The 15126-nt window shown below is 55.0% G+C and overlaps 1 protein-coding gene across 12 annotated transcripts in view; it reads left to right on the top strand.

Moving 5' to 3' along the window:
- NOS2 (nitric oxide synthase 2) overlaps positions 1 to 14900 on the top strand; it is a 106494-nt gene extending 91594 nt beyond the window's left edge. For 9 of the 12 annotated variants that reach the window (XM_084982903.1, XM_084982901.1, XM_084982902.1 and 6 more), the window contains 13 exon segments: positions 228 to 332; positions 2061 to 2110; positions 2422 to 2596; positions 3647 to 3779; positions 4627 to 4705; positions 5477 to 5658; positions 8090 to 8253; positions 9496 to 9703; positions 11278 to 11365; positions 11783 to 11904; positions 12202 to 12350; positions 13489 to 13683; positions 14297 to 14900. In XM_084982903.1, the coding sequence (XP_084839029.1) occupies positions 228 to 332; positions 2061 to 2110; positions 2422 to 2596; positions 3647 to 3779; positions 4627 to 4705; positions 5477 to 5658; positions 8090 to 8253; positions 9496 to 9703; positions 11278 to 11365; positions 11783 to 11904; positions 12202 to 12350; positions 13489 to 13683; positions 14297 to 14416 (1770 nt within the window). In that variant the 3' untranslated portion in view covers positions 14417 to 14900. 12 annotated transcript variants of the gene reach the window in all.
- Positions 14901 to 15126: the final 226 nt, after the last annotated feature.

Raw genomic sequence — 15126 nt, 5'->3', positions numbered from 1 at the left:
CAAAAAAGAAAAATGAAAAAGAAAACCCAAACACCACATAGGTTCACTTGAAGAGGTTTGTTAAACACTCACCTTCTCTAGGCTGGGCTCCAGGAGACAGACCTGACGAAGGGTGTCTCGGCCTTAGGGGAGGGGTGCGGGGTGGGGGGAGCGCTGGGTACTGGGGAGGGCATGGGGTGCCCCAGCCTGGGAACTGAGGGCTGATGTGCACCCCTGGCGCCCTGCAGGTTCTCTGCATGGACGAGTACAGGCTGAGCCGCCTGGAGGAGGAGCAGCTGCTGCTGGTGGTGACCAGCACGTTTGGGAACGGAGGCTCCCCAGGCAATGGAGAGGTGGGTGGCCTGGGCCCCAGTGGTCTGGGGGCCAGTAGGGCCGAGAGGGCCAAGGAGAGACTCTGGGGACTCAGCGTGTTGTAAAGAAGGTACTTGGGAGCCAGCGGGCTGCCCTAATGTCAGCCCTTGGCCTGCCTGCTTTGTCGTTATTGCTGTGTGCATGAGCTGCCTTTTTTACGCATGATATAGTTCCGTAAATTAGCCTGCCTTTTTAAATTCAAAAATTCACATTTAGAGGAAACGTTCTATCACAGATGGAAAGTCAGCAAAAATTGGTTCCAGGTAAACCCAACAAAAGCCAAACAGTTCCTGAATTTTAGCTAGATACTGTTGCCTAACCATGGCTTGCTTTGTTTTTTTTAAAAAGACTATGGAGTTCCCATTGTAGCTCAGTGGGTTAAGAACCCAATGTAGTCTCCAAGAGGACACGGGTTCCATCCCTGGCCTCACTCAGTGGGTTAAGGATCCAGCCATAAGCTGCAGCTCCAATTCGACCCCTGGCTCAGGAACTTATGCTGCAGATGCAGCTATATAAAGAAAAAAAAAAAAAAAGGCTACTAAGCAAGTATTAGAGAAGTGTTACCTCCATTAGCAGCAGTCTAAGACTTTCTCCCTAGTGCTCAGGAAAAATAAAATAAAATAATTGAAATAGAAAGAACTAAGAACTAAAAAAAAGCAGGAAAAAAAAAGAATGTTTTCTTCCCATGTGATTTGACACTATTTTTCACCTAAAATTATCTATTTTTTAAATTATTTTTTTATTTTTATTTTTTTTTAATTATCTTGAGTTCCTGGGAAATCAGGGTCATTTCAGAGACTATGGGACTGGCTGTCACTCTGACAAGAAGAGAGGCTCAGGTCCCATCAGAAGACCCTCTGGAGATGCCCTGCTATGATGCAGGAACCCCTCTACCAGGGCTGGATGGGCTGGGAGCTGGGCTGTCCTGGGTCCCCCACCGAAGGTCAGGCCCATATGAGCTTCTGAGGCTGAATTTGTCCCTGAGCCCCAGTCAGGTGACCCCATGCAAACCAGCTTCCATGTGAGGGTCCTGACCCTTCTCCTGCTGAATGTGGGTGGGTTTTTAATTTTTTTTTAATTAATTTATTTTTTTTTGTCGTTTTAGGGCTGCACCTGTAGCATATGGAAGTTCCCCAGCTGGGGGTCAAATTGGAGCTGTAGCTGCTGGCCTATGCCACAGCCACAGCAAAGCAGGATCTGAGCCACATCTGCGACCTACACCACAGCTCATGGCCACAATGAATCCTTAACCCACTGAGCAGGGCCAGGGATCAAACCTGCGTCCTCATGGATACTAGTCAGATTCGCTTCTGCTGAGCCACGACAGGAACTCTCTATGGGCGGTTTTTAAATGAGCCACCAGGGAGTTCCTGTTGTGACTTGGTGGTGATGAATCCAGCTAGGATCCATGAGGAACGGGGTTCGATCCCTGGCCTTGATCAGTGGGTTAAGGATCCGGTGTTGCCATGAGCTGTGTGTGAGGTAGGTTGCAGACGTGGCTTGGATCCCGAGTTGCTATGGCTGCGGCATAGGCTGGCAACTGTAGTTCCGATTTGACCCCTAGCCTGGGTACCTCCATATGCTGTGGGTGTGGGCCTAAAAAGCTTAAAAAAAAAAAAAAAAAAAAAAAAAAAGAGCCACCAGAAGAAAGGGAAAGGTGGTGCTTTTACTACTCCCGTCCTGAGAACAGCGTGGGTCTCTCTCTCTAGAAACTGAAGAAGTCCCTCTTCATGCTGAAAGAACTCACCAACAAGTTCAGGTCAGGCTCTTCCCCAGCCCTGCTGCCCAAGTCGGGTTCTGCCCGGGGATGGAGCTGGGTGTGTATAAGGGGCAGCTCTCTGGGATGTCCTGGCCCAAGGAAAGCCTGTCTTCAGAATGTGTCATGAGTCAAGGCCGGGAAACCAAGTCCCTCTCATGGGTGGGTCACGGGACTGGTGATGAGGCTGGGGAGCCGGGGCGGCCCGGAAGGGGGCAGCACTGGCGGGCCTCGCTCATGGGCGGGTCTTACGGATTGGCGAAGGGTGATGCAGCGGGGCTGCTCACCCATTTCCCTGCGTGTCCCCCCGGCAGGTATGCTGTGTTCGGCCTCGGCTCCAGCATGTACCCCCAGTTCTGTGCCTTTGCTCATGACATCGACCAGAAGTTGTCCCACCTGGGGGCGTCTCAGCTCACCCCGACCGGGGAAGGGGACGAGCTCAGCGGGCAGGAGGAGGCCTTCCGAGGCTGGGCCGTGCAAACCTTCAAGGTCAGTTCCCAGCCGGAGCTGCCCCTCAGCACAGCAGGGAGGCTGCTGTGCACTGGTGCCCAGGACGCCGTGCTGGGCATCCCGGGTGGGGTGGGATGGCCCCCAGCGGGGTACTGGAGGCGGGATCCCGGGCGTGGGCTGGGCTGTTCTCCCACAGCCCCCAGAAGAGCTGTGCTTGAGGCAGGTGTTCCTGGGTAGGAGAAGGGCTGAGGCACCTCCCTGCCCTCGGGACCTGTGGCTCAAGATCTTCCCCTCTGATTATCCAGGCCTCCTCCCGATAACCTAGTCTTGTTTCAGTGTCCCTGCCACACAGAGCTTGGGGTCAGGGATATCTCAGCAGCGCTTTATTGCCTGGGGCTTCCCCCCCTCCCCCCACCGCCCCAATTGAGAGAACTCATTGAAGCAATGTGGTCAGTGACCTACACCATAGCTCACAGCAACGCTGGATCCTTAACTCACTGAGCAGGACAGGGATTGAACCCGTATCCTTGTGGATTCTAGTCGGGTTCGTTACTGGGTTTCCACCACACTATTCCACATCAGGAAAGTGGGAGGAGTCAGACCTGTCTCATGGTGTGGGCATGCGGATAAAACAAGATGCTCTCATCAGGAGTCCCCGCTGTGGCTCAGTGGTAGCGAACCCAGCTAGTTTCCATGAGGATGCAGGTTTAATCCCTGGCCTCGCTCAGTGGGGTTAAGGAGCCACCGTTGCCATGAGCTGTGGTGTAGACTGGCAGCTACAGCTCCAATTCAACCCCTAGCCTAGGAACCTCCATATACTGTGGGTGCAGTCCGAAAAAAAAATAAAATAAAATAATTCTGATGTTATTAATGTTTGTAATAATGGCAATCACTGCTATGTGCTCGGACCAGCCACTTTCTTGAGTCCTCATAACTGCCCAGCCCCATAAGTGTGCTTAGCAATTACGCAGAGCACTTAGCTCAGTTGTAAGCACTGAAGAGAGGATAACCCCAGTGCCGGTGCTGCTGCTGCTGCTGCTGCTGGTGATGGGGATGATTTTTAACACCGGTTGCTCCTGCTTCGTCCAGGTGGCCTGTGAGACGTTCGATGTCCGAGGCAAACACCACATTCAGATCCCCAAGCTCTATACTTCCAATGTGACCTGGGACCCGCAGCTCTACAGGCTCGTGCAGGACTCAGAGCCCCTGGACCTCAACAAAGGTACCCGCTCCCCTGCACCGCACGGAACGTGTTTGCCGCTCCTGCCAGGGTGGGTGTCTCTGCGCCCTGAGCTGTGGTCAAGGAGACCTCGAGGACCCTCTGAACAGAGGCAGCCAGCCCGGGCTGCTGGCCTCTCTCTCTCTTGTTGCATCCAAGAGCCCGTTGGGATTTGAGGCTCCAGGGTTTGCTCCGTCTTGGGGGAGGCTGTTTGGGAGGAAAGCTGGGAGGGCGGTGGGGAGAAGGGAGCTCCTCCGAGCCAGGCTCTTTGCCCCCCTGCTCTGAGCGATCCCTGACACTTCTCCTGCCGGGAAAGCAGTCAGAGAAACTGAAGTTCAGGGAGGTGAAGCCCGCTGCTAGCACGTGGCCAAGTTGGAGTTTGGACCCCAGCCTTCCAGCTCCAATGGCAGCCGAGTGTTAACAAAGAACAGGTTGCAGAGGCCATTCCAGGTTGTGGTCGGGGAGGTCTGGACATCCCCTCTGGATGCTATTCCTCCGTGGCTCTTCTTTTCTTGTACCCCAAGTAGAGAAGCCCTGCAGGTGTCTGCATGTTTAGGATAGCCCCTCCTTCAACCACGCTCTCCTGTGGATCCCAAGCCATGGGATGTTCTAGAAATGCCCCTATGTGAGCATCTGAATTGCAGTTCCCAACGCCTAGCAGCAGCACACCCACCCTCTGCCAGACCAAGGATCTTTATTTGTGATTCAGAAACACAGTGCGGGAAAAAAGGAAGGGAAGGCAGACCCCAGCACCACCGCAGTGGGCCAGCCCTGGGCAGCGTCTGGGTGTGGCTGCCCCACCAGCACTTAGAGCTGCATCGCCGTCTCACAGTCCCTCTGTTCCCCGCAGCTCTCAGCAGCATGCACGCCAAGTACGTGTTCTCCATGAGGCTCAAATCGCAGCAGAATCTGCAGAGTCCGCAATCCAGGTAGGACAGAGGACGGGGCTTCTGGGGCGTGGTCCACTGATTTTATTCTAATCAAGGAAAGACCAGAGCAAGTCAGTCTTTGAAAGGAGAGGAGGGAAGTGCCCACTGGCATTAACTATGATGCCATCGGTAGGACCAGCTTGACAGGTAACCCCTGTGGCCACCAGCACCTTCGCATCTGGCTCTATGAACCACTGGCCAGTTTTCCAGCTTGACAACCAGGCACCTGCTTCACATCCTGTTTCTTGTGGCTTAACTCTTTTACCAAAATGGGAGGGCAAGAGAAACTCAAATCAGGTGGCTCTTTCTTAAGAACTTCCAGGAAAAGTTTGGGCAGGGAAGGACCTTGCCCCGCCGGCTAAGCAAGTGTTGTGATTGTCCATAAGTTTTGTTTGGCTCTGCCATCCTCCCTCCTTCATTAGAAAAACTGGGCTCTGTCCTAATGAGAACCGGATTGGCGCCAGAGACTAGGAACGTTTGTTCTCCTTGGGAGGCTTCCTTCAGGCGGAGTCCCCGGTCAAGCTCTCCTGGGCCGGAGAGGCTGCAGGGAAGGGGTGCAGTCCACTCTCTCCCCGCAGAGAGGCCACAGGCCCGGTCAGCCCTGGGCCCTATTGAGCCTCCCAGCCTCAGGGGCTGCCAGTGACCTGTGTTCATGGAACTGGGCAGGAAAATGAAAGGAAGGCACATTTCCTGGGGAAACTGACCCACCCATCAGGGAGCGCTGGAGGAAATCCCGGTGGCGTCACCAGAGGCTTCTTTTTCCTTCTCCAGCCGCACCACCCTCCTGGTGGAACTCTGCTGTGAGGGCAGCCAAGGCCCAAGTTACCTGCCGGGAGAGCATCTTGGAGTTTTCCCGGCCAACCAGCCAGCCCTGGTCCAAGGCATCCTGGAGCGAGTGGTGGACGGCCCTGCCCCCCACCAACCCGTGCGCCTCGAGACCCTGAGCGAGAATGGTGAGCCCTCTGCACGGGAGCCTAAGCTGAGGTGGGCAGCAGCCTCCTCCCACCAACCCCTGGCCTTGCTGATGGGCCTGGCTCAGCCTGGACCTGTGCTGCAAAAGGGCAGCTAGCCCTGTGCTTCCTGATGAGTAGGGCGCCCCCTAAGCCCGCGCCAAAGCAGCCTTGCAAAGAGTCCTCCACCTGCGGGCAGGCCAGTGGGAAGGGTGCTTCTTTGGGACCATCCGCCCAACACCAGAGGCTGGGCTGTCTTTCCCCGTCATGCTTTTGCTTGTGTTGATTGGCCGCTTGGTGTTGATGGACTGATTCATTTTTCCACTGAGATTTTAACAGGTCACATCTATATACCCTGCAGACCCCGGGCTGCAAAAATGAATGAGATGCCATGCCTGCCCTCAGAAAGCTCACTACCTAGTACAGGAGGCAGATACGCAAGAATAGTCTTAACAGTAATCGTTACTGTCATGGTGGGAGCAGCCACCGTTTTTTGGTTACTTACTAAATACCAGCATTTTACACGCATTGTCTTTTTCGTCTCCACAGCAGACACATGTGTGCAGCTTGCTTGGTGACATAATAGGGAAATGTGGGAACAGTGTAAGAATGGTGAGCTTTGAAGGTTCAGGTCCCTGATCTGTCACTTACTAGCCGTGTGACCTTGGGCGTATGAATTAACCTCTTGAGATTGTTTTCTTTGTCTCTGAACTAAAGATAATAGCGCCTTCCTTACAGGGTTGTGGTGAAGAACAAATGAGTAGGTACATGTGCAACCTTCACCGCAATTCCTGGCACCAAATTAAATGTGGGAAAGGAGGAATGTCCATTTCCCACGGGCTAACCAGCATTTGTCCAGAAGCTCGGAGGAAAGTAGATTAATATACCCTGAAAGTCTCTTTGGATCCTGAATTTTAGGTTTTGGGATTTAGATTGCATTTCCATGGCATTCTTTTGTTTTTGGTTTTTGTTTTTTTGGGGGGTTTTTTGTTTGTTTGTTTGTTTGTTTTTGCTTTTTTAAGGGCTGCACCCATGGCATATGGAAGTTCCCAGGTTAGGGGTTGAATCTGAGCTGCAGCTTCTGGCCTGTGCCACAGTCACAGCCACACCAGATCCAAGCTGAGTCTATGACCCACACTACAGCTCATGGCAATGCCAGATCCTTAACCCACTGAGCGAGGCCAGGGATTGAACCTGCATCCTCATGGATGCTAGTCAGATTCTTTAACCTCTGAGCCACAGTGGGAACTCCCATGGATCCTAGTTGGATTTGTTCCTGCTATGCCAACACGGGAACTTCTCCAGGGCAATCTCATTTCCTACCGCTTCCCCACCGAGGGTCTCAATCATCCCCACCTTCTGTGGGTCACGGGCAGGGCCAGGCCACAGGTGACCAGAAGAGGGAAACTAATGAAATCAGCAGTCACGGGCCTCCCAGCCTTTGCACTTGCTCCCTGGCCTTAGCTCCCTCAGTGATCATGATATATCCAAAGAATGTGTCCCCCTAAAGAGGGTGGCCAAAATAGGAAAGCAGGAGTCAGAGCAGCCAAGGCTGGCATCGTCCCCCACCGTCCAGGAGAACATGAGAGAGCCTGAAACTCGAAGATGAGGGGACAGAAATATCCTCGTGACTGAAGGGAGACAGGTGTGGTTCCTTAGGACTTGGGTCCAGAGGAAACAATGTATTACTAATGTTTTCACCTAATGCCTATTGAGCATCTGTGTAACAGCCACTGCAGCATCTATTATGCATGTACTGTTTCATTCAGTCCCCATATAAATGCAGTGGGACAGGTTTTGTCGTCCCAGCCATTTCACAGAAACAGACCCCAAGTCTCAGAGGTTCACTCATCCTGCTGGTTAAGTGGGGAGCTGGAGTTTGAACCCACGTCTACTGGCTCTAGGGTCCACACTGTGACCACCCAGCCTACTGCCTCTTGGGACCCCTTGAGACTTGCCACCTCACTTTGGGCTGATGGCTGCTCACCCAGCACCTCTTGGTATAGCATCCCTGGAGACGACGGCAGTTATGGGCTTTCCTCTAACTGAACAACAACTGACCTCTGGAGTGTACATCAGTCTTTGGTGGGTTTAGTCACTGTGAGTCTGTAGATCACCAGTGGGTGTCCTGTTCAAGTCTGGGTCAGAGAAGGACTGGAATCTGGTGCATGGTTAGTTTTGCAGAATCATGTCAACTTGGGTGGCTTTTGGAGGGCTGTCAGTCAGCTTTCCTGGCAGCCCTACCTGTGAGTACCGTCTTCCTGTGCCTGAGTTGGGCATGTGAGCCCTTTTGCTGTTCCTGGAACCACAGCTTCAGGGTCTTCTCTCCCCTGCAGCTGGAGGGTGGAGGGTGTCTGTTCCAGATGCCCCTTCACCTTTTGGGAAACCTAAATGGGGCCTTTCCCCCATCTCAACTCCTCTCTTCCCTCTCCAGGCAGCTACTGGGTCAAGGACAAGCGGCTGCCCCCTTGCTCACTCAGCCAGGCGCTCACCTATTTCCTGGACATCACCACGCCTCCAACTCAGCTGCTGCTCCGAAAGCTGGCCCAGCTGGCCACAGACGAGGCCGAGAGGCAGAGGCTTGAGACTCTGTGCCAGGTGAAGGTCGGGGCTGGTGGGTGAGGTTGGGGCTGGTGGGTGAGGCAGGGGCAGTGTTCCAGAGTCAGGAGCAGCCTAAGCCCAGAGCTGATCTTTAACCTCCAAGGAGGATCCACCCCAGCTCCCCAGAGTGTGGCTTGTCAAAAGCCAAATGGAACCCAGTCATCCTCTTCTGTCCTATCTTGAGACATAGTTGCATTGAGTGATTTTTTTTTTTCTTTTGTCTTTTCTAGGGCCGCACCCATGGCATATGGAGGTTCCCAAGCGAGGGGTCTCATCGGAGCTGTGGCCGCTGGCCTACACCAGAGCCATAGCAATGCCAGATCTGAGCCGCGTCTGCGACCTACACCACAGCTCACGGCAACGCCGGGTCCTTAACCCACTGAGCAAGGCCAGGGATCGAATCCTCAACCTCATGGTTCCTAGTCGGATTCGTTAACCACTGCACCATGACGGGAACTCCAACTGATTTTTTTTGAATGTCTGCCATTTGCAACCAACATGCATGTCTTCAGAAATTAGCTAGGAAAGGAAAGCCGCGGTATCTTGTATTCCCCAAACCTGGAACAAGCCCAGAATTTGGGAAGTGTTGGAGGGTGGATGGTGTGGCTGAGTGGCTAAATGGACATAGTAGCAGATGGGTAGTTGAATGAATAAGAGAAGGAGAGAAGGCGGTAACTCACAGGTACCTTTCTAGGCCCAAGTCTTGGCAAAGGCTCGGAATCATTATTACCAATTATTATTGCTAATTATCTTGACTCCAGCTACCCCCACTGCCATTATCCTGTGGCTGCACTGCACCAACTTAGCACACATTTTCTCACTTAATTCTCACAACAACCACACAAGGTAGGTGATGCTGTTTGCATTCATCAAAGGTTAAGTGATTGGTACAAGGTCGCACAGCTAGTGAGGGCACCCGGCCAAGATCTGAACCCAGGTCTGTATGACTCCAAAGCCATTCTCCAAATTAGATTGTAATAAAGATTTGACACCTGCCCACAAGTGGCTGCCAGTAAAGTTCTCAACACACAAGTTGGCGACATGCGGTTCATTGACCTGTGTGCCTCCAAGAAGGGAACCGTTTCCTCTCCCGCGTAGGAGGCTCAGCACCCTGGACAGCGCCTGGCACTTTGAATTTGCAGTAGGAGGGAAGGAGGGAGTAAATGCTCCATTGGGACATTCTCCTCCCTCCATGTGGGGTAAGCACCCCGAGACACTCACACCGCCCTTGGCTTTCAGCCCTCAGACTACAACAAGTGGAAGTTCACCAACAGCCCCACGTTCCTGGAGGTGCTGGAGGAGTTCCCGTCCCTGCGGGTGTCTGCCAGCTTCCTGCTCTCCCAGCTCCCTATTCTGAAGCCCCGGTACTACTCCATCAGCTCCTCCAGGGACCGCACGCCCACGGAGATCCACCTCACCGTGGCCGTGCTCACGTACCGCACCCGAGGTAAGGCCGGGCCAGGGGCTTTGGGGCAGCCCAAGTCTGCTCCTTACTGGGCAGCCGCTCAATGTCTCTAAGCGTCCGTCTTCTCATCAGTTGAGCACCCACCTTCCAGGGGTGTTAACAGCAAGAAGAGCTGTGTGGGGAGATTGCTATGAACCAGGCAGGCACCAGGATAGCCTCTTTGTACATGTGTGATCGGTCACCGTGGGAGCTGGGTGCTGTGTGCGTTTTACAGATGAAGAGACTGAGGCGCAAAGAGGTGAAGCCTCTGGTTCAGTGTCACACCGGTAGCAAGGAGAGACCTGAGATTCAAACCCAGGTGGTCTGACTGCTGAGTCCAAGTTCTTAGCCATCCTTCTCCTCTCTATTGTCCAGTGCCTATTGGGACACGTTAGTGAGAGCAAAGGTGGAACGTTCCCAATACTAAGGGGAGCCCAGTGATTTTTAATCTTGCTGCTAGTCCAGCCTGAACCCAGGGGTGCCTTGATTGTTCATTCATTCATTCACTCACTCCCGCAGTGATGATTTATCTCAGACCTGGCACCATGGCGTGGGTAGAAATACAGCAGCAGGCAGCTTCCCCTCTAGGGGGGACAATGAAGACAGACCCATGGACACGGACAGTGGTCATTGCGCAGGTGCTAAGAGGGAAAGAGAAGGCTGATGTGAGGGCAGAGGATGGGGACAGGCTGACGCAGCTGGGCGTCCAAACCCTCGACCAGCTGGGCTTGGCTCCTCTGAAAAAACCATGCCCCTGCCCTCCCTCCCTAACTGAGCATTTCCTGGGTCGGCAAAGCTGGGGAGCTGGCCCACCCCTCCGAGCCCTCTGTGCTCTGAGAAGCACAATCACACGGTCTCTGAAGCTGAGCCGAGACTGTCTTTGCTCGGCTGGAGAATATCTGCAGAGGCCAAGGAGAGAGGAGAGGCAGGTGCACCCTGTGAGAGTGAGACTCCATCCAGAGGAAAAGCAAAGGGACTTCTCAAGTCACGTGGAGGTCCCCTTAAATGCTGGGCCATTGGGAAGGGAACCCGGCATTTCCACAGGCCCAAGAGGGGCCGCTGTGGGAGACAGATGGCCGAGCAGCCGGGAGGCTTAGCAGGTTGCCCATCACCCAACCTTCCTACCATCAAGGGCTGTACTTGTGAGGACCCTGAGGGGAAGAGACTGTGGCCACCCCAAGGGACCACTTTGTGCTGCCGTTGGCGGCGCTGAGTGATGGGCCGGGAGGGTCCCTGGAGAAGCTCTTGGAAGGAGTTCAGAGTAGGAGTCAGGGAAGCTGAGCTGTGGCCTGAGTCTGCTGCCACCTGAGTGACCTTCTACAAATCCCCTTCCCTCTCTGAGACTGGGTTTCTGCAGTGGCAAAGAGAGAGGCCTGCACACTCTAGGAATCCCTTTCGGCTTTTGCCAAGTCTGGGTGTATAGAGCTCAGAAGCGGGAGGAAAAGGTGCTGAGATTCGAGCCTGCAGAACCCCCGAGCGGCAGGTGGAGGAGGCGCGTCCGTGTGGGAGGAGCTGCCAGGAAGGTTCCTGCCTGGGTGGCAGGGACAATGTTGGTTAGGTGTGTGCTGTCCTTGCAGATGGCCAGGGCCCCCTGCACCACGGTGTCTGCAGCACATGGCTCAGCAGCCTGAAGCCCCAGGACCTGGTGCCCTGCTTTGTGCGAAGGTAAGCAGCCCCTCTACTGGGTCCATGGTGGGACCATTGGCTCTGGGGTCTTCTGGGTTGAAAGGGAGATGCCCCTGGACTCCTAAAGAAGGCACTGGGTCACTCTGGGCCTCTCCATACGAACCCCCAGCTATAGAGCATGGTCAGCTCTCTAGCAGGGACAGAAATGACAGCGGGGGTGGGAACCAGGGTATGTTGAGGCTCCCCCGTTCTTGAAAAGGACCCCCAGGGCGAGGTGATGCTGTGCCTGGACAGGGGATGTGAAGCAGCCGACAGGACCTGGGAAAGCAAATCTGAGCTCATTGTCCACCCTCCCCCCAGTACCCCCCCCAGCTCCCCAGCTCCCCAGCCCCTGTGCTGCATGTGCATCTGGCCTAGGTTGTCTTAGGACATGGCCGCTTTCCCTCTGTCCCCCAGTGCCAGCGGCTTCCAGCTCCCCGAGGACCCCTCCCGTCCCTGCATCCTCATCGGGCCTGGCACAGGCATCGCCCCCTTCCGCAGTTTCTGGCAGCAGCGGCTCCATGAGGCCGAGCACAAGGGTACAGCTGGAGGGTTCCCCGGGGGTGGCGGGGAGGGGCACCCTGTGCCTGGGAATAGAACTGGAGCCATGGAGGGAATTGTTCCACCTACCGACAAATGTTTCCTGGCCCCTCTCCAAAATTTGCCTCAGCCTGTGTGGACAGATGATGTGAAAGCCCTGGGCCTTAGTTTCCTCTTCTGTAAAGTGGGACAGGACTAGGCAGGATACTTGCGGGTTTGAAGTGGGATTCAAATTTGGAGCCACAGCTTGCCCTCTGGTGGCCACCCTCGTAACTGCAGACCACGGGGTCTTGCAGGGCTCCAGGGGGGCCGCATGACCCTGGTGTTCGGGTGCCGCCGCCCAGATGAAGACCACCTCTACCAGGAGGAGATGTTGGAGATGGCCCGGAAGGGGGTACTGCACGAGGTGCACACAGCCTATTCTCGTCTGCCTGGCCAGCCCAAGGTAAACGCCGTGGCCGCCGCTGCGGAGAGTGGATGGAGCCTTAAAGCCGACTGGGGGTGGGGGGAGCGGTTCCTGGCCCCCAAGAGCCCCTCCCTCTTGGCTCCTTCACCTCCTCAGCTTTAACATGGAGCCAATTGGAGTTCCCATTGTGGCTCAGCAGGTTAAGAACCTGTCTAGTATCCATGAGGATGCGGTTCGATCCCTGGCCTCGATCATTGGGTCGGGGATCCGGCTCGGATCTGGCATTGCTGTGGCTCTGGTGTAGGCCAGCAGCTGAAACTCTGATTTGACCCCTAGCCCAGGAACTTGCATGTGCTACGAGTGTGGCATGAAAAAGCAATAAATAAATAAAAATAAAAATAAAATGGAGCCAGTTATACAACCCCTGGAGCAGTGAAAACAATCCCATTCACTATTCCAGAAGAGATGGGCCCTAAGACCTTCAGAGCTAAGTCAGGGACACATACGGGTTCGTCCCCAGCAGTGCCCAGCCTGCTGAAGGTCCTCCCCCGGGATGTATAACTGTCTGGGGAGATGTGGTCCAGGTGGGCTTTACACCCCAGCACAGGGAGGCTGGAGGGCGGCCGCTGCCACCAGCACAGCCTGCTGACCGGCTGGCTGTGTTGCCCTGGGGGACACGTTGCCCCATAACCCTGGGGAGTAGGGACAGACGCTTGACTCAGCCCCTATGAATGTGTCCCACTGGGCTCCTCCTAGACCCAGTACTCTGTGCCCAGTGCCAGGGTCACTGGGCATCTTAGGCGGAACAAGAACAGAGTCCCCAGTTGACTCCAGGACTTCCCTGTAACTGGGGAGCCCTGCTCTGAACTACTGGGGATCCTGTGGACAGTCTGTGCTGAGAGGCTCCCTTTTCTGGGGTGTAGACAGGTGGGCTCAGCCCTGGGGGTGGGTGAACTCAGAGCAAATCCGAGACCCCCATTGGAGGAGGGTCAGCTCCTTGAGGGCCGGCTGTGACTCATGTTCCCGGGCCATGGCACCTCCGCATCTGAGCCTGGTCTCCAGGCAAGGCCTTGGCCAACTTCATGCCCCCTCAGCGCCTCCCAGTGGCCGGGAGGCGTGCCTGCAGCCTTCGTCCCCAGCAGCGGGGACCTGGGCCCACTGTCTCCTCTGGTTTCAGGTCTATGTTCAAGACCTCCTGCAGCAGCGGCTGGCGGGCGAGGTGCTCCGCGTGCTCCACGAGGAGCAAGGCCACCTCTATGTCTGCGGGGACGTGCGCATGGCCCGGGATGTGGCCTGCACCCTGAAGCAGCTGGTGGCCACCGCCCTGACCCTGAATGAGGAGCAGGTGGAGGACTATTTCTTCCAGCTTAAGGTAGAGCCGCTCGTGTGGGGGTTGGGGGTGCAGGTCAAGGGCATGGGCCTGGGAGCCAGACCAGGGGCGTCAGGACCAGGAGAGTCAGCCTCAGAACAGCCCCGAACTCCAAGGAATCCTAGAGGCAGCCAGAGGTTAGAGCTGGTCAGGCTGTTGGAAGCCCTGTCCATGTGTTCTGTTCTGATTGCTTAGCTGAACGAAGGCAAACATGTTGCTTTACCACCAGAGTCTCAGAGCCCCAACACGCTACTGCACATGGTGGCACTTCAAGACTGGGAGAAAGTCCACAGCATCCGCTACTGGGTTTATCTCAGAGCCCGTATTTCCTGGAGCACCGTGTGGGACCAGCCCTGGGCAGGCTTTAGCATCCATCCCAAAGCTGGAGGAGAGGCTTTGGCGGTCCACACCGGAGCGGGTGCTGATGGGGTTAAAAAAGCCGAAGTGAGCTTCAAGTATAAACTAAGCATGACACTTGGGACCACAGAGGGCTCATGAGTGTATGTGATGGGGGAGTCAGGGGACCCCAGGGGCTGGTCCCTGCCTGGACCTGGTGAGCGAGAGGCAGCAGCTGCATCCACACAGCTGACACCCTGGCTTCTGTTCTCCCTTAAAGAGCCAGAAGCGCTATCATGAAGATATCTTTGGTGCTGTATTTCCCTACGAGGTGAAGAAGGAGGGGGCAGTGGGGCCACCCAGCGATCCCAGAGCTCCAGGTACCCACGGGAAAAGTTAAAGCTGCCACCACGGAACCTAATGATGGCGCCAACTCTCAACAGTCTGAGTCACAGGGCTGGGGAGATTGGCGGCGGGCGAGTGTATCCCCAGGCAGCACGTCTCGTCTCCCCATCTCCCTCCCTCTCCAACTCTTTACTTGACCTGCTACCAAGTAGCAGCCTGGACTGAGTGGAACCTCTTGTCACCCTTGAGCCCACTCTTCCCAAGGTGACAGGAGCTGGGCCTCCCTGGTCCCTTGGAGACTAAATCCACAATGCCAGGCCCTGCCAGTGGGTGAGAAGGATGACTCTTCTTTGATTTGCACCACTTGAAGTGACCGGCAGGAGGCGCTGTCTCACCCCCTCTGTATTTACCTGACCCTTGTACAGTTATTTATTCCTCTATATTTAAAAAAAGGAACAAACCCAGTATGCCCTTGGGCCTTCTCTGTATAATTCCCTCACGGAGATATTTATACAAAATGCATTTTATTTTAAGCACAATGTATGTGTGTATGGGTGTTTTGTAAGGGAAGCAGTCTTAAGCTATGCGGCATTGGGGACTGGTTGATGCCACAGCCTGGACAAAAATCCCCCACGGGGGGGACAGGTCAGCTTGGCCACGTGGCCTCTCTGAAGTGCCCACTGAGTAATGGGAGCAGCACACAGAATTTAGGGCACATCCGATAACCCGCGATAGGGCAGGGGGCGCACGGGCTGGCCTGCAGGC

The sequence above is a fragment of the Sus scrofa genome, chromosome 12 (assembly GCF_054392235.1).
Source record: "Sus scrofa isolate SSC_HxYL_T2T_F1_AM1 chromosome 12, Sscrofa_HxYL_maternal_Yorkshire_Landrace_v2.0, whole genome shotgun sequence".
NCBI classification, from domain to species: domain Eukaryota; kingdom Metazoa; phylum Chordata; class Mammalia; order Artiodactyla; family Suidae; genus Sus; species Sus scrofa.
This window is presented reverse-complemented; position numbering and strand designations above follow the sequence as displayed.